Source organism: Copadichromis virginalis, linkage group LG23 (assembly GCF_057382275.1).
Source record: "Copadichromis virginalis isolate Kocher_CV1m ecotype Utaka linkage group LG23, C_Virginalis_male_GT1.1, whole genome shotgun sequence".
In the NCBI taxonomy this organism is placed as follows: domain Eukaryota; kingdom Metazoa; phylum Chordata; class Actinopteri; order Cichliformes; family Cichlidae; genus Copadichromis; species Copadichromis virginalis.
In genome coordinates this window covers 32,452,564-32,477,122 of record NC_140639.1, presented here as the reverse complement: position 1 = coordinate 32,477,122, position 24,559 = coordinate 32,452,564, and the positions used below count along the sequence as shown (strand labels likewise).

The window sequence follows — 24,559 nt, the reverse complement described above, 5'->3', positions numbered from 1 at the left end:
TTTAATCATTATTTGAATGACTTATCAACAACAGTGTTGAGAGGTTCAGGACTTGAGCCACCAACTCGTTTGGTCCCTTGGTTAGGTTAGCGTCTGAAGAAAAGTATAAAAACTCTGCACTCACCCTGTGTTTGGTGTATAACAGCCATAATCACATCAGAATTGGTATGCCTCTTCTCCCTCTCGCCACATGTTTTTCTTCTGTGCGATCTTTCTTCAGAATGGGAGGAGCTCATGTGGCTCAGTTCCAAACTTGATGGCAATACCTGGAGGTTGCTCAACTGCTTCCTGGAATTATATTCTTCATTCATTGTTTTTTTTTTTTACATTCAGATTGCTGTTCTTTATCTGACTCTCTAGATTTGAGGATAGCTTTTTGTACCTTCTTCTGGGCCAACTGTTGATTTGAATGGATGTACATGCTGATGTTTGATAAAAATGGAACAACAGTGAGTATGAATGTTTCTGTCAGTTACCAAGCATGACAACACTGCTCTGCATGCAGATGGGTTACGTTTTCAGTATGAGTATGAATGAGCTAAATGTCAGCATTAGTCATCCAAGTTTACAGGCCTTAATTAAAATTTAGGTTTGCATTGTGGTTTTCTCCAGAAAACTTTCACTGAAATGATTAAAAATCAAGAGTTTTAAAGGCACCACCACATGTGGCTGCAGTGTATATTATTGAAAACGGACAACAGAAATCAGTGTTAAGTGTTACATGTTGATATTTATGGTACCTGGGGCTGCAGGAGTGGCAGCTTGTAGGAAGAGAAACTTGACGATGATGACGACGTTGATGAAGATATCCATCGTAACCCAGTCAGGCCAGTCATAAGGAATCTGGTTTGGGAATCAGGAAGTGGCATCGCATCTAGTTTCCGAGACGACACATGGGCCTTCGCTATTGTCTGTTGTTTGCCATCGAATTTACATACCAGTACCACTGTCAATGAGTCCACCACACCCTGCTGCTCACTTCACACACACAGCTGCCCATGTGTCATTCACAAAGGCACCATTCAACATCGAAGTTAGAACAATGGACACTGCAGACTGATCAAACTTCCATACAGCTGTTAAGAAGTTCATTTACAGGTTCTGCTATACTAACAACCTGCTATGCTATGCTTACGAACCATGCCTTTTTTTTCCTGTTTATTTGTATAAAAACTCTCAAGTCTCTGACTTCTGCTTTAAATATACAACCGCAGGTGTCTGCATTGGACATTTCTGTTCTCGAGTTAGTTGTCCCTCTATTACCACAGGGCTTTAGGGGACCGGTTTAGCCGGTTATGTGGGATTTCAGCAGAACAGGAATATCAAGGGAGAACTTGCCCAGGCCTCTCTGTTTCTGCTCCTCAAGGGGACGACCGCCCTGACCGGTTTTCTGGGGTGGAGAGAAGAGATAGAGGCAGAGTGTGAAGAGGAGGAGGGTGTATGTGGGGCGTTCTCCTTCAACTCATTCTATTCTCATTCTTTTCTTTATCACACTTGGTCTCCCGCCGCCTGCATTTCACTACGTCCAGCTGTGGAAAAGAAGCGTTGGCTAAGGTAGAAGCGGCTGAGAGAGAGGCAGTCACTGGCTGTTTTGGTAAGTGGGAATTGATTTGGCTCTGAGTTGTTGCCTGAGGACGAGGATAGACTTGCTGACAAGTGAGCAGCTTTGGCAGGGATTGAGCCAACACAGAGAACAGGAAACAATCATGACCTTACTTTGGGGGCAATTACACATTTACTTCACATTGTGTTACACAATGTATTCATTTACAACCCATAAATATAAATAAATACAAAGGCACAGGGTTCTTTCATAAGGACACCTCTAGGGTTTATTTTAGGAGTTCAGAGAAAAGATATGTATTTAGAAGCTTTGTGGTCTTGAATTAAAATGTCTCTGTAATCATTCAGAATTAGTTCAATCTAAGTATATGGTCTTATTACATGCACGGTTAAAGCTAGCTTAGCAAGCAGAAACCCTGCCTGCTCTTATTTGTTTCGAACAGCATCAGCTGACATTGTGCGACAGCAGTGACTGAGGACTGAACCACAAAACTTCCTGTCTCTCTCACACACACACACACAGCTCACCTCTGGTTTTGAACAGAAAATGTCCTGTGCTGATGGGAGGTGTTTTTAATCCCTGTGTTAAAGCTGCAGTAGTGAAATGTGCCTCCAGTGTGCTCTTTATCTCTCTCTTAAGGTGTGTGCCATCTAGAACTACGTGTTTGCACATAACGTGCTAATGCTTCTGTCAACAGTCAGAAACGTGTGATGCAGTTAGCTCGTCAGAGCTAGTAGCCTGGAAATTCAGTGTAATTTCATAAATAATAATTTGTGTGTGTGTGTGTGTGTGTGTTTACATGCATGCGTAGGTGTGTGCATGTAGGGGTGTGTGTGTGTGTGTATGTGTAAGAGTGAATAATGATCTACCGATAGCAGAGCAGGAACATAAAAGCAGACAGGTCTTTTCTTGCTCTGCTGAGGTGATGTGAACAGCCAGTTGCCTAACATATCCTGACACGTTGAGAGAGCCGAATCCACGCCGATCAAAATGCTAAATCACAGTATTTGTGCTGTTAGCGATCATGTCTATGCATCTGCATAAATATGCAAACTTGTATGATTCATGTTAAATCTTTTCACACTCACTGTGCCAGTAAAATGCAGTGAGGTAAATTGTGGTATGAAAAATGGGTTTGATAATAGGGTTTTTGTTAAGGTCCCAGGTCTAAGGCTAGGGTTTTTGTATTATTAAATGAATAAGCAGAGGGAGAGCCGAATGTCTGCTGGACAACAGAGTCCTTTAAATGCATCCGTTTTAAATCATCAGACAACCGAGGAAAGCAAACCAAATTTTTACAAGGAACTGGAAGAAGATACCAACAGACTCTTCATCAAATCAAGGATAACCAAACCGACGTATTTGTTTTTGTTTTAATGCTTTAAGATCTTAGACTCAAGCTAAAGGTTTGATTTTTGTTTGTTTGTTTTTTAATGTAAATGGATTTTGATCTATGTCACTTGCCATGACTGCTTTCTTTGTTTCTTGGTTGCCAAGACTCAGGAGAACTTCTTTTTGAAAGAAAATGTCATATTTAAATAGCCGATGGAGTTTGAATTGGGGTCATTGCTAATGATGCCCTAGGCCTCAAGGAACTGTGCTATACTGGAAATAAAAAGATTATATGAAAATGTTGGGATATGCAGATTGATGGCAAAAGGAAATTTGTTTTTAAACTTAGTTTGCAGCATGTCAGCTTTGAATTCCATCAAAAATATCAGGAAACTTTTTTGAAAGGACAGAAGAGATAGCCACCTAGACAAGTATGTATAGGTAGCTATCTCTTCTGTCCTTTCAAGTTTAAGTCTGACTTTTGTTTCAGCCAAAAGATGAGCATCTCATTTTGTCAGTTAATAGCTTTCATTCCATTTATGTGGTCAAAGGGGCAAATATTCTATAAAAAGATGTGTACATTTACCTAACCCTAACCCTATGATAGACAGGTTAGTGGTGACCTGAGTAAATTTACTACAAAGTAAATTTACATAGTCAGGCTTTCTTATCTGACATTCATAACATGACTTGACAAAGCCTAAAACTCTAGTCAGAGGTAACGGGTATTGCAGTCATAGTTGTTGGTTTCACTGTTCAGCTTTTTGCTTCAGGCACTGTCACATCAAAAAGAGCTTCTGCACAACATGATCCCTATAAGTGCTGCCTACGCCAATCAGATGGTAATTAAATGATGATAAAAAGAACAAACATAATAGTTAATTGCAACACTTTGACAAATAAGAAAGTAATGTTGCAGTGATGTGTTTATCTTGGGATTTAGAGCACAGAGCAATAAAAAACTGTAAACTTTTTAACGCTGCATATTTATTTCCAATGTGGTTGTTGTACATTAGACCTCTGCAACTTTAAAATCATTTATATATTTTATGCATCACCAACAGACTGCATACAAACTCCTGTATGCAGCTGTAACATTACAGCTGAGCTTCATTTACCTCATTTTAATCAGGTACGGCTTATCAAGTTGCATTTTTAAAAAGTGCTCCTACAGCAGGGAATCTATAACTAAATCAAACTTCAGACATGCTGCACAAAAAAATAATTAATTAAAACATGGCAGTTCCAGACAATTTTAAACTGAAACTTAGAACATAACCAGCTTTTGACCAGTTCATGCGTTCAGCATTAGAAACCAGGGTGATTTAGCCAGGTAAAAAAGGAACCAGCTTTGATGATACAGAAAACTTGACTTTAACCCAGCAAATCTAAGAAGTTGAGCCCATTTCCACCTACTTGGCTCAGCTCGACTTGGTTTTTAAAGTGGTGGCACCTGGTACAAGGTACTTTTTGAGTACCTATTCAGCTCCAAATAGTCGGAGACCATCCGAAAAAGTCACATCCACAGACTGCATGCCACCAATTGGCAGTGACTTCACTCAGTGAGTCATGAGAGCGATTCCTTCACAAAAATCAAGACCGCCATTTTTAGGCAAGGAAATGACGGAAATAGCCGTACAAAAAGCAACGTTCATACTCTGATTAATGCATTAGAGAGCAACTTGGGGTTAGTATCTTCCCCAAGGACACTTGGCATGCAGACTGGGGGAGCCAGGAATTGAACCACTAACATTTCGATCAGTAGATGACCTGCTCCCGATCTACAGCCACCATAGCCACGCACTAAAGCATACACAAACTGCTTTATTATGTTTCATACTCTTAATAGGAGCATCATGTACAAAAATCAATACTACGTTATATTAAAGAAGACTTAAAATAGGTAACTGAGATCACAATCTAATTTAATACATAATCGACATCTGTTTTTGTACTAAAGACATCGATTCTTGCTGGCCATTAAAAAAATGCTCTTCAAACACAGAGGCTATGACCCACCACCCGAGTAACTTTTCTTGGTCAGTTTTTTTTTTCAGAACCTTTTACAATGACCTCCCTATCATGTTTCATAAAAAGCTAAATATCTAGCTAAGCTAACTTTTGTAACCTATCACAAAAATATAACCAGAGATAACCAGTGCTAACATCTAATAATTCACATACTGTTCATAATATAAAGTGAATGTGTAAGGTAAGAAATCTCTGAGTTCATGTGTTGGGGAAATTACTTGGTAGTTTTATAAACTACGAAATTCTTCACACAAAAGTTAATCTACAGCTACTCCAGAGAAGTCTAGTATGCTAATGCTACTAATGCTAAAATTACATTGCACCATGAAAATTTAAATGAAATGAAGCCATGGGGCACAGTTGTTGAAGCTATGTTAGGAAAATTGGTGACAATCAGTGAGCAGCAATATGGCAGAAAGAGTTTTCTGGGGTCTATGATATTTGCAGATGGCATTGTGATCTGTGGTGAGAGCAGAGTCTGGAGAGGTGTTGATTTGCAATAGAAGCGCAGGAGTGAGAGTGAAAGGGAACGTTTATAAGACACTGCTGAGTCATGCTCTGATGTATGGTTTAGAGACGCTGGCACTGACAAAAGAAAAATAGGAAGCAGAGCTGGATGCGGCAGACTTGAAGGTTTTTTAAGGTTTTCATGTGGTAGTAACCAGGATGGACAGTACTAGAAACGAGTATATCAGAGGGACAGCTCAGGCTGAATGGCTTCATATACGAGTTTATTCATTAAGTGTCCAAGCCCACCTATGTTTGATCCACTCATAGAAAGCACCACTAACACTGGATACCAGCAGCTAACAGTGGAAAAGCAGTGCTTACCAAGAGAAGGTCCTTAACAACAAATATCAGTATCACTGTCACGGAACAGAAGTGAGCTTCAATGACTCCTTTCACAAAGTTTTACAGCTTCCTGAAGACTAAATAGATGTGGACACATACTGACAGCTGAGGTAAACAGTGGACTGACAGCATACACTTACTACAGATAAACCCTCAAAGGCCAAGTGTATATATTACCATGCGCCTTCACAATAGTCATGATAAAAGAAAAAGGGTATGGCTCTGATTAAAGGAGGGTCAAATACACCACCCCAAAACTGTTATAGTGTGAGTAGTGTGACACTATGTCAAAGTATGTCGCACTAGTGTCACACTATAGTGTGAGTAGTTAAGTATACATAAAAATGGAGGCATACGTATTTGAACTACATTAATAATAGGTCTTTGATTACTCAGTAAACTCAACAGACAAATTCAGCGTATTCATTGGCATAGCTATGTAGGTTTATGACCTTCCCTACTCTTTTCCAATCATGGAATATATTTTTGTGTAGTCTCTCTGTCATTGAGGTCATACTTCTTTAGTTTGGTGCATTTCAGGAACCAGAACTGAACCAAGACGAAATGGTATAATGTCTACAAAAACCTAATGATGAAGAATTAAGTTCCCCAAAAAAGCAATATGTATTAGTATCACTTGTTGTTTACAAAGTATTTACAGTGGTAAAACTGTAAGTTATTGCAAGTACATGAGCACTCAAAAGTTTCAAGGCTGTTTTTCATATACTAGAAACACATACTGCAGAACTAAATCCCATGCCTCGCAGGACCGGTTGAACTAGTTTTAATCAGACCTGAAATAAGTAAGAATTTGCTCCCACATGTGAATAACAACAAAGTGTCCTATGCTCAGTTCTCACATGCACAGAAAGTCCTCCGGCTATAACGCCTGTGCACTTCAACTGACTTGTTTTACTGTTTTAGTAAAGTTTTAGTTAAAAACATTCGATTTAGAATGTGTTATGTTATTCATAAAAAATAGCTAAAATTAACAACTCTAACTAACTAAAATCTTGCATGTTCTGTGCAAAGGTGATTGCTGTAGAAATGGAGTGTTTCAATGACCTCCTCCACAAACTGAAGGAGGTCCACGAGCGAGAACTAGAAGGTAAGTGGAATAAAAAAAAATTTAATGATTGCAATGGGTATCCAAGAGTTCCATAAGATAATTCCAACACATGTGCTCCTTAAAAGGTCTTTTATATTTTTTTCTTCAAGGATGGCAGGTGAAAGTTCAAGAGCTGTCCAACAAGAAAGGCTGGTGAGTCATTGTGATATGGGCAATCACATTTAGACAGTGCTGAAAATATGTATAAAAAGGTTCATCCAGAGTAGGCCTCAAGTCTTTGTTGACTAGACAGGCAGGTAATCAGACAGGTAGGCATGCTGGTCCTATGCCCCCCGCAAACATCACATTTCACAAACTTGGAAGGAAGCTCATGTTGCAACAAGTTATTCTGTGAGATAATGACTCACAAAATATTTGCTTAATTTCTGTGGAAAAGTAAGTAAAGAGAACTTTTTCTTTTAAAAAAAACAAAATATTCGTATATGTATTTGTTTATGCAGTTTATTTGTTTATTTTTGTGATTTTTCAAAAGTATGGCTGATTGTGTGGTGATATATTCAAAAATGTGACTTTTATTCTTTTTTTTCCCCCCTTAAAATGCTCTATCTACTTGTCTTGAGACACTTTAACATATAAATATATAATGTTCATACATACATTTTTGTTAACTGGCAGGTCATTCTCAGGCACACACTGAGTTCTTTATTTTTCAACACCACGTGCAATATATACAAGGTGGGGGGAATAGTTCCAGGGGTCCATGGGTAGACAGGGAAAAAGGTGTTCCACTCGCTTCATTCCTCTCACTCTGCTTTCTGCTCACTCACTGTGCTCCTGAGATCCTCTCCCCTCTGTACTGACACGTTTTGCCAGACTGTCACACTCACGTTCAGGCATCCAGGGAAACAGGGGTTACAGGCCGGTTCCAGGGAATCTGCTCTGGAGCAAGGCGGCCCAAGTGGCTCACCAAGCGCAGCGGCACCGGCAGAGGTTATGCTGCACAGAGGTGACCCTGTGCTCCTATTTCCGAGAACAGGAGGAGGTTGGACCCCCAGGAATGCTTCAAAGGGCGACATCCCCGTGGCAGATGGGAGGCTATTGTGTTCATACAAGAGCCACGGCAGTTGTTCACTCTAGGCGGCTTGGTTTTGAGAAACGACGATAGAGCAGCCTCCATTTCTTGATTGGTCCACTCTGTCTCCTCTGGGGGTGACAACCAGAAGATAGACTGACCTTTGCGCCCAGGGTGGAGCAGAACTCCCTCCATACCCGAGAGTTAAATTGGGGTCCTCGGTCTGAGACGATGTCCTCTGGAATGCCATGGAGCTGAACACGTGTGTGGTGAGCAGCTGAGCCATTTCTATGGCTGTGGAGAGCTTTGGGAGGGCGACAAAAGTGGGCAGCTTTGGAAAACCAGTCGATTATTGTCAGAATAGTGGTGTTACCTGCGGAGGGTGGCAGCCCAGTGATGAAATCGAGAGAGATGTGGGACCACGGTCGGCCAGGCTTGGGAAGAGCCTGAAGTAATCCGGACGGAGACTGCTTGGAAAGTTTGTTTGGAGCACAGGTGATGCAGGCGGTCACATATTCCCTGGTGTCCTTTGCCAGTGTGGGCTACCAGAAGTAGCGCTGGACCCCAGGGTGGCAGGTAAAATGTGCTGTGTGGGCCAGACCCAGGGTTGGGGTTAGTTTCTTGTGCCTCCCACATAATTGACTCGATCTCCCAAGTTACTGCTCCAACCGAGCAAGAGGCGGCTTCAGGATCAGGGATCAGATCCTGCGGAGGCATCCAGTTTCACGTTCCACGAGCCAGATCTGTAAGTGATAGAAAAATTAAAGCAGGTAAAGAACAGTGCCCACCTGGCCTGTCGAGAGTTAAACCTTTTGGTACTCCATGTTTTTGTGGTTAGTTCAAACGCTAAATGGCTGTGCAGTGCCTTCAAGCCAATGTCTCCATTCCTCCAGGGCGAGCTTAATGGCAAGAAACTCCCCATCTCTGATGTCATAATTGCTTGCTGGGGAGAGATGATGAGCGTAAAAATCCCATGGGTGGAGCTTACCGTTTCTCTATTGTAACAGTCTGATGCATCCACCTAGTTCATGACTTGAGGACTGAGATCTGGCTGTCGTACAATGGGAGCCATGGGAAACCACTCCTTGAGATGGGAGAAGGCTTTTCGAACAGGCTGAACCCACTGAAAGGAAACTTTGGGAGAAGTATACTAGAATCTAGTAGAGCGATTTTGCTAGAGTCCCTTATAAACCAGCGACAAAAATTGGCAAACGAGAAAAAACGCTGGAGCTGTCGGCAGTTAGTGGATTCGGGCCATTCAAGCACAGCTTGTATCTTTACTGCGTCAGGATTCAGGTTCCCCTGCTCAATAATATACCTGTCATGGTCTGGGTGGGTACCTGCAGGTCTCCAACAGCGGCCCCTCCTCCTTTAGGCGGAGTTCGGTTGCTCCTCCCTGGCTGACCACCTGTGAGCAATTATTCCGGCAGTATATCAGACCTGCGCTCTCAACCATTCATCGCCTGAGTATCTGCTATCCCCATAGGTAGCATCTGGAGTGGAGGTCTTGTCTCCCTCACTCCCGCCTTCCTGGACCTGGGCCGCTTGCTGCTGATACGACGTGGCCTGGCGGCCCACCACTCACTTGCCTGCCTCCCCACGCCTCGACCGCTTCCGGGCCTTCCGCCCCACCTGTCACCTCCCCCTGAAACCAATGCCCCGGCCCCTACCTAGTCCTGTTTCCACCTCCCCGCTGCCTCTGCTGTTCAGCCGTCTCCTAGAGGTGTCTAGGTCACCCTCCGTTATCTTAGATTATCCTACGCCACCACACTAGTGGCGCGTAGTTTTCTTGCTTGTGTTTGCCTGTGGGCGGAAATAAATCCTTTGTTCCCTTATCGTCTCGCTTCCGGGTTGGTTTCTGCACCTGTGTCCATCTCTGTTCCCTCGTGCCGCTGGGCCTTGACAGTACCCCAGAAAGGCCACCAAGTCCACATGAAATTCACACTTCTCCCCCTTCACATATAGCCTACTTTCCAGTAGGCGTTGGAGGAATTGCCTCACATGGATTTCTTATTTTCTTATATCTACATTAGGTTACTTAATAAAAAGAGTTTGTAAATATAAATTCACATCAACATAAAAAAAAATTATACAACATTTTTGTAATGTTCAACCTTACATTTCTGAAGCTGTAAATAGTAACATTAAACAAAAGTAAAGACAATGACTCGTTTAATAAAAAGAAACAGAAATCATTAATATTTGTGGATTTTAGCTCACAATTAGCACAGTTGACAAAACTGTGTCTTCCAACAAAGGCTTTCAAATAATGATCATGTTGGATGCAGTGCACATGTGGAATATTTAATAGAATTCAAATATATTTTTTGAGCCAGTCAGTGAAAATACAACACACTATTAATGTTAAATCAGTACTCTATCAACACATGGTGCAACACAAAACAACACTATATCTACGTTATTACATGACGACAAATATTAACAAGGAACAATTATGTTTCTGCAGTTTCTTTGCATTAAAACACACAGGCGTTAAATTTAAAGAAAACAAGAAATGTTTCCATGTGGCTGGTAAGCTGCTGAGGGTTCTAGTTAGCTAAAACATAAGTAGAAAGGTCCACACTGCAAAATGTTATAGATAACAAAAACATAGCACTGGCATCAATGCATTGACTGCTTGGGGGTATAACCCAGCCATAACTAACATATGCAACATTAGAGCACTAATTTTATTGAATTTGATTTTTCATGTGGTGAACCTAAACAATCCTGCTAACTTGGTAAACATCTCCTGATCTTTCACTAATATGACCGGTATTGAAATAGTTTATTACTTTGCTCCATTCTGCTCCTTATTCTCATTTGAAGTTAAGCCATCATAGTTTACCTCTATTTCTTCTTCCAATGTTCTTTCAATGCATACTGATGTTTAAGTCATTGAAAATCATAACATGACTGTCAAGTTTTGTAGATCGGACTCACGCGCAGACCACTCATGTCTTCAAAAGGTGCATTTATTTACAGTGTTCCTCTACAGTGGAATTCATATATACATATAGTGATGTCAAGGGGAAAAGGGGCCGGGGTTCCAGGGTCCAGGAGTGAAAGAGGCAGGAGTCCAGGAAGGGAAGGTTTTCATTCAGCCCTCGCACATCTCCTCTCCTTTCCTTTATCTCTCTTGCTTCCGTTCAGTCGCCATGCACAGGGAAAGAACAGGTCCAGAGGCGATCTATACACAGGCAGAAAAAAAACATTAGTTTCCTGGTTCAGACAGGCTCACAAACTGACTTTACAAAATACAGGACGACTGACGCTGATGGCTCAACGATCCAGCAACGAGTAGAGCAGACTCGCCCTCTTAAGAAGGGTTCCAATCTCTTATGATCAGCAACAGATGTGCTGATCACCTCCAGGTGTGTAGGCCAGGGGCAGGAGCCCATACTGAGCTCCGCCCCGGCAGGAGAAAGAGAGAATGGAAGAGGGCGAGAGAGAAAGGGAAACAAAAACAAAGCACCTGACAGCTGTCAGCTGTCGAGGAGCGGAGACCATGACAATGACACTGTATAAGATGGATTTCCTTCAGTATTCTAGATAGGTGCAGCAATCATTTTATTTCAGGATGTGCAAAATAATTTATGTCACTATGTATGTGACTGTACTTTATGTACTTTTCTGTGAAGTATTTTTGTTATTTTCTTGCACAAATTAATAAATACATTGCTAAATATGCAGCATCACAAAAAGAAATTCAGAATTATGAAAAACTCAAGGCCCTGCCTAACACTTTCCACTTTATTTGTTTATTTATTTATGTACTTTTTTCGCCTGTCTCGTTTGGTTCTTTTGCCATCAGAATTATTGTCTAAATGCAAAGAAAGATGCCAAACGGATTTACTTTACCAAATGGACCATCCCAGCCTTGCCGTATTGGTCTATTTGATTCACCTTTGCTTTTATTGTTTGTTTTTTTTGTTTGTTTTTTTCACTTGCTGCACACGGGACAGACATGACTGGGGGAAAGAAAAGGGAGAAAGAGGGAAAGAAAAACAGCGGGGAAGAGAAATGGTGATAAAGGGCAAAAAACAAAAACCAACAAAATAAACAGACAAAAAATACATTTATCAATCACCTGGATCACCTGTTGAGAAAGAAAAAAGAGAAAACAAGCAAAAAAAAAACAGAGCAATATAATAAACAACATCATCGCGATGATCTGTGTGAATATAACAGTAAATACTAAATATTGAATATTATTGTGCAGCATGCAGGATTGACAGCGCACAGTGTGCTTTGAGGTAGGAGCCAAAAAGGGTGTAGTTTGTGTCTGTGAGCACCCGCGTGTACACCTGTGAGCATGAGTGCGCTTGTATTTGAAAGGTTCCTTCATGTAATGAAACAGCAAATTGTATTGATATGACTGCAGTATTTAAAAAGACAGCTGCTTAGTTTTAATGTGAGCATCATTATTGATCAATTAGCCCAGTGGTCTTCCCCACATTCTCCAACCACACACACCCATATATAAACTGCAATAAATTACAGATAGCAATAAAATAAACTATTAAGTCTTTTACGCTATGTCCACACCTACACGGGTATTTTTGAAAACGCACATAACACACATAACCAGCGTTGCGAATCACCGAAAACTGATATATTTTTTTCAAACTCCTGCCAGGTTGAAGATTTTCAAAAATTTCTTTTTTGCGTTTACGTGTGGACAATGAATGCGGAGTTCGTCATGCAATGTCAAAGGTGTGTGCTTTTTTCACATCAGCTGTGCTCCACATTATTGTTTACATGAGATGAATTTCTAGAACGGCGGATATACAAAATACTGTTACTGTTAATTCTACTCTCTGCAGTTTTTACACGCTTACATATACACACTCAATTACTGTCCCTCCATTTAGAAAGACAGAGGCGTCATGGTGTAATTAGTTTATGTGTAGCTGTTTTTTTCCTGTGTAATAATATTCAAGATTGCCATCAATACTTTTTCCTCAAAGAAGCCCCTCTCTGAAAAACTGGGTTCAGAAACATAAACAACTGTGGGATACTGTTTGTCTGTGATTTGGAGAGCCCAGCGTGTGCTCCTGACGCAGGGAAACCAATTCTGCCGGGGATCACTACCTTGGCACTTGTGCAGATGAAGCCAAAGGCAAGATATGCTTCATCATATTTTGTAGTCTTTGGCTTGGAAGGAAGTTGGTTTGGAAACATATTTGCAAACCCCCCCCCCCACCCCCCCCCCCCCCACCCCCCCAGGCAATGGCTCTGGCCACAAAGGGACCTGCCCCCCACTTTGGGGACCTCCAAATTAGCCAATCTAATGGCAATTTTGGTCTGCATCATTTATAAAAAACAGCAGTTTCAAAAAAAAAACATAACCATGTGGTGGCACTTACACTAGATGATAAAGGATCCAATTTCTGTATCACAATCTCTTTCTTATTTGGTAGTATCCTGAACCAGTCGCTCTGCAATGTTTCCCCATGGCACATCCATGTTTCTGCCTATAGTACTACTCGCCCTTGAATGTCAAATATTTAGAATGAAGATACAGACCTCTCTTATGAACTACCTACACTGCTTCAGTGACTGGAACACAAGTAAAGAGAGATGTAACATAATGAAAGACCATTGTTTCATCCACCTCCATAATAACCTATATGATGCATATACAACTTACATTTATAACATAACTACCTTTCACTTGGAAAGAGGAACATTATGTAGGCTGGTACGGAAATACAAGCTTACGATAATATTTAAACTATGAGGAAATACAATCTTTCTGAAACACATTTTTTTAGTATTGAAGCCTAACCACCTTGTGTTCTTTTGCGTCAATAGTGACACAAAAAGAATGGAAGAACTTTTTACCAGAAACCAACAGATGAAAGAACAACACAGATTACTCACCGAAAACATTAAGGTTCTGGAAAACAGGTATCAATGTTACATTGCATTTTTCTTTTCTTGTATAAAACACTAGAAATAAAGTGGTTTGCTCACTAACAAAAAGTGATCTAATGTTTATGGTAATTTCTTTTTATTGGAAAGAGATCGCATATAACATAAAATTAGCATCAAAATTCAACAGGTACTTATTAATTACCTGTAACTGTAAGTTATATAAAATTGTTCTCTCTAGTTTTTGTGTAAATTGATTAATATAGACTGATTAATACAGAAAGGCAACATGCTGGATTTAGACTCATGACCATTTTGCTATGAAGCTGCAGTCCTAACCAGCACTCCACAGGGGTGCCTTCTGCTGGCTTACTTCCATAATCCAAAGACATGCTTGAGGTTAGGTTAACTGGCAATTCAAAAACCAACTAACCCAACTAATGACTAATTACAGCTGTTTTTAGTTTTGTCAAAGAAAAAAAACTCATTTCAATTGTTGCATAATGTGAGCTACTGTCACATCAGCCTAGTTATTAGGTGTGCTACTAAGTGACTTCTTCCTGCCTGCGCAGGCTTAGGGCTGGGCTGTGTGACAGATGTACGGTCACTCAAGAGGTAGCCAAGAGAAGACAACAGGAATTTGAAGCCTCCCAGATTCAGAGTCTCCAGCACATCTCTCTACTTGGTATTCTGTTCTTACTCAATAATCCATCTATCCATCTTGCATCTCTACGAAACTCCTTTACAGTGAATTTCCTGTCTGTTCTTTAACCTTTGACACCATTAATGTTTCCCCAGTTTATTTTCTACTAAAAATGCTGTTTAAGGACAATTCTATTGATGTGTACTCTGATCATGTCGTTTGCTTGTGTTGCAGCTGGAGAGATGAACAACCTGAAAAAAGAGAACAAGAAACTTAAAGATGAAAACAGAAACTTAAAAGCAGCACTTGAGTGAGTAGATGCTATTTAACGATATGGTTGTTCTAATCTTTAATTTAAAACTAATGCTGATACATCTTATATTAGTATTTTCTGTTTATGAGGAACATTGTTTTAGGCATATTTGTATTTTTTGATGCACGACAAAATTGAAAACCGTCATCATTCTGTGCCTGTGTGTGTGTTTGTGTAGCAAAGGTCACAGTGACAACTCTTCTAATAGTAGCACCACCACAGAGGTCAAGCCCAACTCTTCCCCTGCCCTTTCACCCGCATCTGGAATCCTGTCCAATACAACAACCAGCAGGCCAAGCAACAAGCCAGCAGATGGCAACATTTCAGTAAAGCCTGATGTCGAACTGAAAACTGAAGGTAAAAATGAACAATAGTGGTGATTATATTCTGTCATCTTACTTAATAAATACATGCAGTTTCTGGCTTTGATCAAACAGAAACTGAAGGCAGACAGTTAAGAGGAATCAACCGAAGCCAGTTTGTAAGTTTGTTTTTTCATATTTTTATCATACATTTGTTTTGAATAATAATCAATTTCAGTATTCAATTAATTGCTAGTTGCACTATTCTATTAAGCAAAACGATGCAGATCACAACTTGTAGCACCAAGTGTAAATAATCCAAATTTGCAGATAGGTATGAAAGAATAAGATATAAGATCTAAAATAATATTAAAGTGAAGAGAACAAATGGGAAACAATTACCACCAGAAAAATATGTATGCTTATTTTCCATCATCTTAAGGGACAGTGATGCCATTTGAATTACATGAGAGAAGCATGTGGCACAACCTAAAACTTGTTGTGTTTTTCTACGGAATTTAATGATATTTGAGCTCAAAAGAAGCAAAATGTATTTCTGCTAAAATCAAGACACACATGTTTAAGTTGTTTTTTGTACGATTACACTGTTAGTGACAACAACTTACCCAGTAACCAGTGATGGAACATTAGCTCTAAGATGTCTTAAAAAGCTTTCAAGTGTTATTATTGTATCTATGATTCTATGCATACATGATAGATAAATAAGAGATGTAGAACTGCCAAACATCCCTCATCTTACCATTGACCAACCATGAATGGGTTATAATCAGAATCAGAATCAGAATACTTTATTGATCCCTAGGGGAAATTCTTTTTCGTTACAGTGCTCCATTATAAACAGCCATTAACAAAGACAGACAATACACTAACTAAGAATAGCACAATATATACAGGCATATATATACATAAAGGTCACTTATTAATAAATAGCTGAAAAAGGAAGAACATGTGCAAAAAGGGTGTAGCTGTTGCCATAAACAGTGTGTTAAGTGGATATGTTGTACAGGGAGATGGCCACAGGCAGGAATGATTTCCTGTGTCGTTCAGTGGTGCTTTTCAGTCTCTCACTGAACATATAAAACCCTACAAGAAGATGTATTGTTCACCTTAATTATTTTTTCATTAAGATGAATGCTTAAATTTATCATTATTTATATTTATATTGGTAATTAGTTTTTTTCCTCTGCACCAGTTAACATCAACATTTTTCTCAAGCCTTTTATATTACAAATTAAAACCCCTAAAATACTAAAGAGCACTTGGCAGTAGTGGGGAGGAAGAACCCCCTTTTAATGAAAAGAGACATTCAGCAGACACTTGGTCAGCCATCTGCTCTGACTGAGTGAGGGGAAAGATCAGCTATGTTTCTTTTTATCCGTCAGTATTAGTCTGTTTTCAGTGGATTTTCCAAATCATTTGAGCTACAGATGTTGATAGAGCCACATGTCAAAAAATGTGTTGCTTTCATATCACCATCATTATACTGTATGAAGGAACTTGTAAGACTGTGTTGTACCTAACCCCTCTATGTGGAGTTTTTCTTAAGCTTAGCTAACATTTTAGTTACAGGTTCCAAAGGACATTTTGGCAATAGGCTGGTTATTATGATAATATAAGGTTGTACTTGGTGACGCAGCTCAGTAATGAAAAAGCAAATACAGAAAAGTCCATTAGTCCATTTTCACACTAACAATGACACTTTAAATAAGAAGCTGCCTATACACATGTACACTGCTTCTTTACAACACTCCGTCATTGAGTCTCATATCATAGATTTATGATTGTTCCCTTTCTTTCTGGAAGTTCCCATTGCCTTTTACCTGCAACTTGTACAAGCTTAGCACATGAAATACTATGAATCAGACTGATTACATTATATTTTCTGGTCTCCTCTGTAAAGCATTATTCTCAAAATCGAGCCAAAATGTTGCTTTAGGTAGTGCACACAGTAAGCTAAAGACTGAAAATAGTGAAATCCTAGCTCTCCTCAACCTTAAATATTAACATATTTTGTCTTATTCTATTTATTCTGTGATGGGTACAAAGACAGCTACCTAGGTAGCTTAGTTTATTTTCTTTCTTTTTTTTACTTTATGCTAAGCTAACTAGCTACAGATTTTGCATTTACAAATTAGATAAACCAAAAATGTTTGAGGATAATTCAAATTGTTCTCTGAACTGACAAAACATTGGTTAATGTAATATGGTGACTTCTTTTGCTGCATGCCCTTCTCTGCTCAAACAGGATGCTCTTCCATTGTCAGCCCTCACATTGCCGTCATGGAAGAAAGAACACTTTGTGACTCGTGCTGGAGAGAAGAGGTAAGACATAGGAAATCACGAAATGGGCTAATCTGCCACTGTATGAGGATATGTACTGTGAGTAACAGCAGATTCATCAAATTAGTGATTATGTGCTCCAAAGTCAATACTTTTTTCTACATATAGAGTCTGAATATTACACTTTCCCACATTTCTGCACCAGTATTGATCCATAAAGGTTAAGGAGAACACAAAACTTACAGTTTGCATGCTTTACTTGCCAAAAATGAACAACTACATCACCTTTCAGACATTCCCTCATTCACTCCACTACAATTTTGTTCTTGTATTGAGTCATTATGCCAACATCTGTATGGGGTAATTTAAGCTCAATTTATTTTCCTTTCTTATTTTAATAACAAGAGTCTTGCTGCTGTTTTATAAGGTTTATTCTACTTTGCAATAGAACCTCCCCCCTCCCAACCTCCCACCACTGCCTTATCTGACACTTTCAACCAATCCAACAAATAATCTTTCCACTTCTTCTTAAGATTCGGGACTTTAGTTGTCCAAGATTTGGGCCTCTTTAGTTTTCCTGGCCTGAGCAAACATCTTCCCTCAGATAACACATTTGGGCTTGGGACAGTATACTTGTGCTCCCAGTCGGGGCTATTGATGTGTCACACAAACCTAATTCTTACCATCTGAGAACTGTGAAAATGAAGTTGGGTTTCATTTTACAGGAGCTCCTTAACACATTAGTTATTTTATTCATGATGTGCACCTGTTGCAACATGTTACGGCCTCATAGCCTCATACACCAAACCATTTAGGAACCACTGTCCTCATCCAACCATCCATCCATCCATTCATCCATTTTTACAGTAATTATAGCTATAACAAGGCAAGAGGCAGCTTCTGCTCTAATCATTACTGAAGAAAAATAAGTACTGCATCACATTACCAATTAAACCTTAACTGCCAAAGATTTTCCTACAGACTTGACTTTCTTTCTCATACCTTAGAATTCAAAATGTTGAAGGACTCGACCAGTGTTCCTCCATGCCTACTAATTCTCTGCTTAGGAGATCTTCTGTCCCAGCTGCTGGAGATGTGCGACCCAGCAGACATGTTGTCCATGCTCCTGTCGCCCGACATCCTCAAGCAATCAACAGCAACTCTGCTTCTCTTCGCTGGTCTCTATCTGAATCATCTGATTGGATTACTGCCGGCACCAATTCAGTAGTGCAAACTTCACCCAATCCACACTCACAACATTTTCACAGCTTGAACCCAATGAGGCAACAGGCCAGCCCCAGAAGGCAGGTTTTTAGTCCTCCGTTTCCTAAGCAGAGCAGCGTTCAGCCCCCTGCCAGAGAGCCAACTGTGGTTTTCCGATTGACAAATCTGCCAGAATATGTGGAGATTCAAACAAAGCCCACAGAGAAAACAGAGAAAAAGGAAAACCTGCTACCCAAGGTTGAGAGGGTGTCTGAAGAAGGGTTAAAAGAGTTAAATGATGGGCCTTTGGACTTATCTGATCGGGGGAAGTCCATATCCAGTCAAGTGCCAAAAAGTGATTCATCCTCAGCCTTACAAGATGGAACAAGAGTTCAAAAGAGCCCTGAATTGGAGGTAAACACAAATTCTTCTGCAGACATAGCAGAATCATCATCTTCATCTATTGTCATTCCTTCATCATCGTGTGCAACGACAGAAGAGCAAGCACCTGACAAGGATCCTAACCACAAGGTAATTTAAGGTCTTCTACTTCTTACAATAAAATTAGAAGAGGCTGAAGTAAAGAGGGGGCAAATTAAATTCATGGTGTGGGGATGTTCTACCTGCAGGTAGTCAGAGAGCAGGATCAGAAAGAGGAGGTGAATGGAAAGACAGATGAAAGCAAGGGGAAGAAGGTGCCTATCCTCACTCTATCATTACGGCCAGGTAAAGTAGGATGTCTCTGTGATTTTTCCTGAAATTCAGTCAAATATTGCTTTTAAACCAAGGTTACTAAAAATTGACAATGCACAAGTGAATAGTTTTTATTATGTTTTTGTAGCAGTAGTGGTGTTGGAGACTCTGAACCCAGCTCTACAAAAGCAAGATTCCTTATCATCAAATGGCAAGGTAATTCGCCCAAACAAAACAGAGAACGTGAAGGTTTTGTTAGCACATTAACTCATTTTGTATTACAATTTTTATTGAAAAAATACAACAACAACCAAAAACAGCTGACTTTAGTTTATATACACTTCTTTCTTTTGTGAACAATTGTGCATCCTTTTCTTTTTAACAGACATCTTCGGCGACAGATGAGCCAGAAACCAGCTCTGATGAGCAGGACGAGGAAGCCAACCGGTCAGGACACAAAAGCAATCAGGGCTCCAAAAGGAAAAGGGCATCTGTGGAGACAGATGCAGACAGAGATTCCAACACAGACAGCAGTAATCACCTGTTTATTTTCAGATATTTTTTCCTTTCTTCAGTTTTGTTATCTCTGTCTTGAGTGTGGGCTTTAAGCAGATTTCTTTTTTTCTTTTTTTTACCTCATGAGGTCTACATACATTTTGACTTCTGTGCCCCTCGCCCCAATTCTAACCCTACATTTCAGAGAAAAAGTACTTTTGATAATGAAAAGACATTTGATAATTAGGAAAAAATGGGAGAGTAACGTCAAAAAGAACTAAAATGATAGGTTTAAGTTTAGGTCATCATCAATGTAGTTCTTTCGGCCTTTTTTACACCATATCTTTGGCTTGGCAATTTATATTAAATAAATTGACAGAATTATTTTTTTTATTATTGTTGCTGTTGTTTGTCATTGTTTACATTTTGCATTTCTAAATATTTTTAGAGTTTTATGTCTGTCAGCCTGTGCATAAGTTTTGTATGTGCTGCCTTACACCATACAGACGCACATACATTTTGCATGTTCTCTCAGTACCTGTGTGGGTTGTTTTCCATAGTCCACATCTTTGAACTATGGGAGGAAGTTTTAATTGATACATCAATTAAAAGTTTAATTAGTTATTCTAAATTGGCCATGGATGGATGCATGGATGGAAAACCTTCTCAACAACTGTCACCTTTATGTCTTAATTTTATCTATTTACAAACACACACGGCAACAAATGACCAAACAACAACAAAAAGACAATGTGGATAGTAAATTGTATCACCTTCAGTATAAGGCTCCATACTAATCACTACGCCATACTTTTCTCTTTTTTTCAAAGGTTTCTTAGAAATAGCTCTCCAGAGATCTAACAGGGATGTTTCACTAGAGTACACTTTGGTCAGAGTAGGGCGAACAGATCGCCTGCTGTCTAAGGGATTGCAGAGCATTTATGTCTCTTTTTTTCTGGTATTTTAGCTCTGTAGTTCTGAAAAGTCAATACTGAATTGACAGTTCAGTTTTCTAAAATCTAAATCAAATCTGACGCAGTGTCTGTGAAAAAAGCAGGGAAGGCTGTTTCCCTAGATGCACCATTTAAGTGAGTTAAACTATACGCACTTGGATTCAAGCGCAAGTTAACCAGTTACAGAGTGTGCCGATGCGTCATCATACCTGAAAAATCAGGAATAAAGCCAAACCACAAATGTTATGCGGGTTTTGATGAGATGTGATGAAAACTGTCACAAAGAAAAAGAGACACTACTACGGCATAGAGTGGAAAACTTTATACTTTGGTCAGCTTGGTACAAAGCGATGGTCCAAGAGTTGGTCTTTATAATTGTGCAGACATACTCAGGCAAATATGGTAGTAGTGGCTGAAATAAGTGTTTACTGCACTATGCAGCCTGTTTGATCATAAAGATCAACAGACTGTGGTAGTAAGCTACCATTTTATCACTTTCCAGAGAGTACAACTTCTGCTTTAATCGTTACCTGGCATAGCCCCAACCCCAGCTCTTAAGCTTAACCCTATGTTTCAAACAAAAAATGTACTTTTTTTGTAAAAAACATAGAAAAAGTACTTTTCTGAAAAAAATGTTGATAGTTTTTAATCCATGTGTCACGGTACTAGGTCGTGTGACCCAGTGTTTGAGTTTTATGTATTTTTGTATTCATTTTCAATCTAGTTAATTTCTAGGTTGCTGTTCAGACCTTATTTCTTAGTTATTTCTGTCATCTCCCCTTGTACCCAGTCTTCCTGGTTCCTGCGTCTATGTTTCATGTCTATGTGGTTATGTTAAGTTCATGTCATGTTTTATCTCCATGTCTATGTCTCAGTGTTTCCTGTTTTATTTTGTAAGAGTCTGGTGTTCTTTGTTCATTGTAGTTAGTGTTACTCTCCCCTGTATTGTCATTATGTTTCATTTGAGTCAGCTGTGCTCTCATGTGTCTCCACTTCCCCTGATCGCCTCATGTGTGTATTTAAGTCCTCTGTTTTCTGAATGTCGTGGTCAGGTTGTCTGTTAGCTCCACCATTGGCTTAGTCATTGTCATAGAACTTAATAGTATTTGTTTCTTAGTGTTTTTTTTAGTTTGTTTAGGGTTCCATGTTTAACTCCTGCTATCATCCAAATAAAGGATCGCTTTCTGTTTAAACCTGCAACTCCTCGTCCACATCTGCTTTTGGGTCCTGTTTCAAAAAACACACCGGCGCACCCCGCTGTGACACCATGTCAGTTAGAATGATTACTTTCTTTGTCTTTCGCCCTGTTGGAGTATGGCATAAATACAACCAGTTGTTTCACATTCATGTCTCAATTGCACTTGTGTCTGACAAGCAGATTTTTTCCAACATATCCAGATTGTTTTTTTGATGATTTAGGATCCGACCTCTCTTTAAGTTAAAAACCTATTACCTTCTCATGAACTACTACTTTCTGTTGAGTTCTAATTCTGTTATTTGTCATTCACACAAAAAAAGCACTCTGAAATGCTTTCTGTTTTTGTTCCCCCCAGACAACCATCGGGAGAGGAAGCTCAAAATCACAATGAGATCAGAGGAAAAGCCCTAGATAAAGAGGATGTCACACTGACTTGGTAATTTTGCAAGAACTCTTCATTAACCATTTCAGAGTAAAAAGTACAACAAGCCAGTACAGGTATAATTTACAGAGGGGAGAAACAGAGTGCAGCCATCATCAGCCAATCTGATTCTGAGTCTAGCCGGATAGTTTTTGATTTAGTTCTGGTTCTCCACATATTGCTAAGGGAAATATCTGACTCTTTAGCTGCTAAACTCTCTGTTACTTTCACAGACAGCTTTCTGCGTGGTAGGAAGTACATTGTGGGTATAGATCTTCATTTCCTTAGAACAGCTCTCTGCTGTGGCTAAATATTAAACTGATAAGAATGGCAAATCAAAACTGTATTTTCAGTGCAGTTGTGAGCCGTAAAATGAATATTTTACTTGCTAAATTCTAACAAAAACTCCAGATTGCTACAGTAACAGAATCTACACCATCGGGTTATTATTATCTGCAGTAAGCAACTGTTTTCATCCAAGTAGTCATGTGATCCAGTCGTCAAAGACTATTTGGTAATGGGCTTCTGCTGATTAAACTGAATTTTTCTGCCAAAATTCTTTTGTTTTGTTTTGTTTTTATCAGCTGTAAATTAAAGTTTTTGTCCACTTGGGGGCAGCAACTGCCCCTAAGGAACATAGGCATTGTGAACATCCAGCAGACACAGTAAAACTTCTGTCAAAGGGAATTCATTCCATTAGTTTCCAGAGAGTGGGGTTTAACTAAGCATGACACAAAAGCCCTGACTGACAGTGAGGATGCAGCAGTATGCCAACTTCCATAGGACACTGGCTAATGTTAAGATTGGGTCAAGCAAGCTGAAGTGGCACCTGGTACCAAACATCCTTTCTGACAGAAGGTGTGCTTTTCAAAAGAGCTACACACTGTAGCAGTCTTTTGTATTTGCAACTTTCTCACCCAAACTCCACCATTTTCTGCCGCGTTATATTTTTAACATCCCTGTGGTCATAACTAGTTCAGGTTTTTCAGGCCATGTTTCCTTCTTAGAGCAGTGGGCTGTAAAGCTCTACAACTTCCCTTTTCACCAGCTGTTATATATGAAGTTTAATGTTTAGCAGAGTATTATATAAGTGGCTGTTGGTTTTGGTTAGTAAACCACAAAGGTTTCATTTTCACCAGGGTATTAAGTCTAAAATGATGAAAAAGATTTGTGCACAAAGAATAAATACAAATAGTACAAACATGTGACATTCTTTATCAGAATAAGTCTTTTCCACATGTCACCATGGAGCTAAAATCTTCATATTTGATGTGGTCTGAGTGGAAATTTTAATGTAAGCACAGGGTATATCGCAGCTATTAGCAACTGGGTGGAAAACTGTCCAGCCTGACAGTCAGGCTTAGAAAGTCAACCATTTTCTAACATTTTCTAACATCTACCAACCCATTTTCACAGTGCCAAACACCCTCGTGTATGACCAGCTGAAGAGACTAAAATCTGCAGAATTCTCTTTTGTTCCTCATCTTCGAGCAAAACAAAACACGGTCTGCGCTGCTAATGCTTAAAGAACTTCAGTCTAAATGTCCTGGCATGCCCGTCACTGCTTGGCTAAAAAAACAAAAAAAAACACGTAAATCCTCTTATGTGGCTAACTTAGAAGAATATAAGAAAGAAAGTCCGAAGAGTAAAAGAAGTTCCTCTTCCTCTTTTCTCATTTTCAGACAGCACATATTTTGCAAGTATGAACTTTCCACTAACAGCTGTGACAACAACCTTTGCTTAGCTGGGTGATAGATGGGAAGTGTTAAAAGCAGAGAGACAGCTAAAGAAACTCTTGTGATAAAGCACTGTGAAGCTACTGAGTCCATTTTGTATTGATATAAAAATGGATGGACTGGCAGAGTCAACTAATCTCAAATCTACTTATTTTTCCTTCATTTCATTTTTTAGATGTCCCTGTGTATGAACCCAGATTTGCAGTCCTAATGCTGTCATATTGATTTCTCCTGTTTCTGTTATGTGTGTCTGATGCCATTATAGTCCATTAAGTATGGTATTTTATCAATGGTCAGTGGTCTTTCCCTGCCATTTGCATCTCTTGGTTAAAAAAAATGTGATTGACTATCCTACTGTAAGTGTACTGCTATGTTCTGACTTTTAAACTGTCAAGCTAGACGATGTGCTGTTGAGAGTATTTTTTTTACAATACTACACTGTTAGAAACCTTTTAATGAATGTACTGTTACTGATGTTGAAATAAATTTCCATTCTTAAATGTT

The 24,559-nt window shown here is 39.5% G+C and overlaps 1 protein-coding gene across 4 annotated transcripts; it reads left to right on the top strand.

The window, feature by feature from the left end:
• The first annotated feature begins 1,425 nt into the window (after positions 1–1,425).
• rbbp8nl (RBBP8 N-terminal like) lies at positions 1,426–24,559 on the top strand. 4 transcript variants are annotated; one of them, XM_085448734.1, is made up of 15 exons: positions 1,426–1,594; positions 6,812–6,887; positions 6,998–7,040; positions 13,738–13,833; positions 14,370–14,482; positions 14,675–14,750; positions 14,932–15,110; positions 15,191–15,234; positions 17,322–17,398; positions 18,424–19,090; positions 19,189–19,285; positions 19,401–19,468; positions 19,638–19,785; positions 22,254–22,334; positions 23,736–24,559. In XM_085448734.1, exons 2-14 carry the CDS (start codon positions 6,827–6,829, stop codon positions 22,307–22,309), a joined length of 1,725 nt encoding a protein of 574 aa, XP_085304860.1. In that variant the 5' UTR covers positions 1,426–1,594; positions 6,812–6,826; the 3' UTR covers positions 22,310–22,334; positions 23,736–24,559. The 4 variants fall into 4 exon arrangements, with proteins under 4 accessions (XP_085304860.1, XP_085304859.1, XP_085304858.1 ...); XM_085448733.1 differs by having other exon boundaries at positions 18,364–19,090; positions 19,404–19,468; XM_085448732.1 differs by having other exon boundaries at positions 18,364–19,090; positions 24,231–24,559.

Coding starts and splice junctions, on each gene's coding strand:
- rbbp8nl (XM_085448732.1), top strand. CDS start 6,827: ATGGAGTGTTTCAATGACCTCCTCCACAAACTGAAGGAGGTCCACGAG. Junction 15,111..15,190: donor TGTCGAACTGAAAACTGAAG/GTAAAAATGAAC, acceptor TTGATCAAACAG/AAACTGAAGGCAGACAGTTA. Junction 17,399..18,363: donor ACTCGTGCTGGAGAGAAGAG/GTAAGACATAGG, acceptor CTCATACCTTAG/AATTCAAAATGTTGAAGGAC.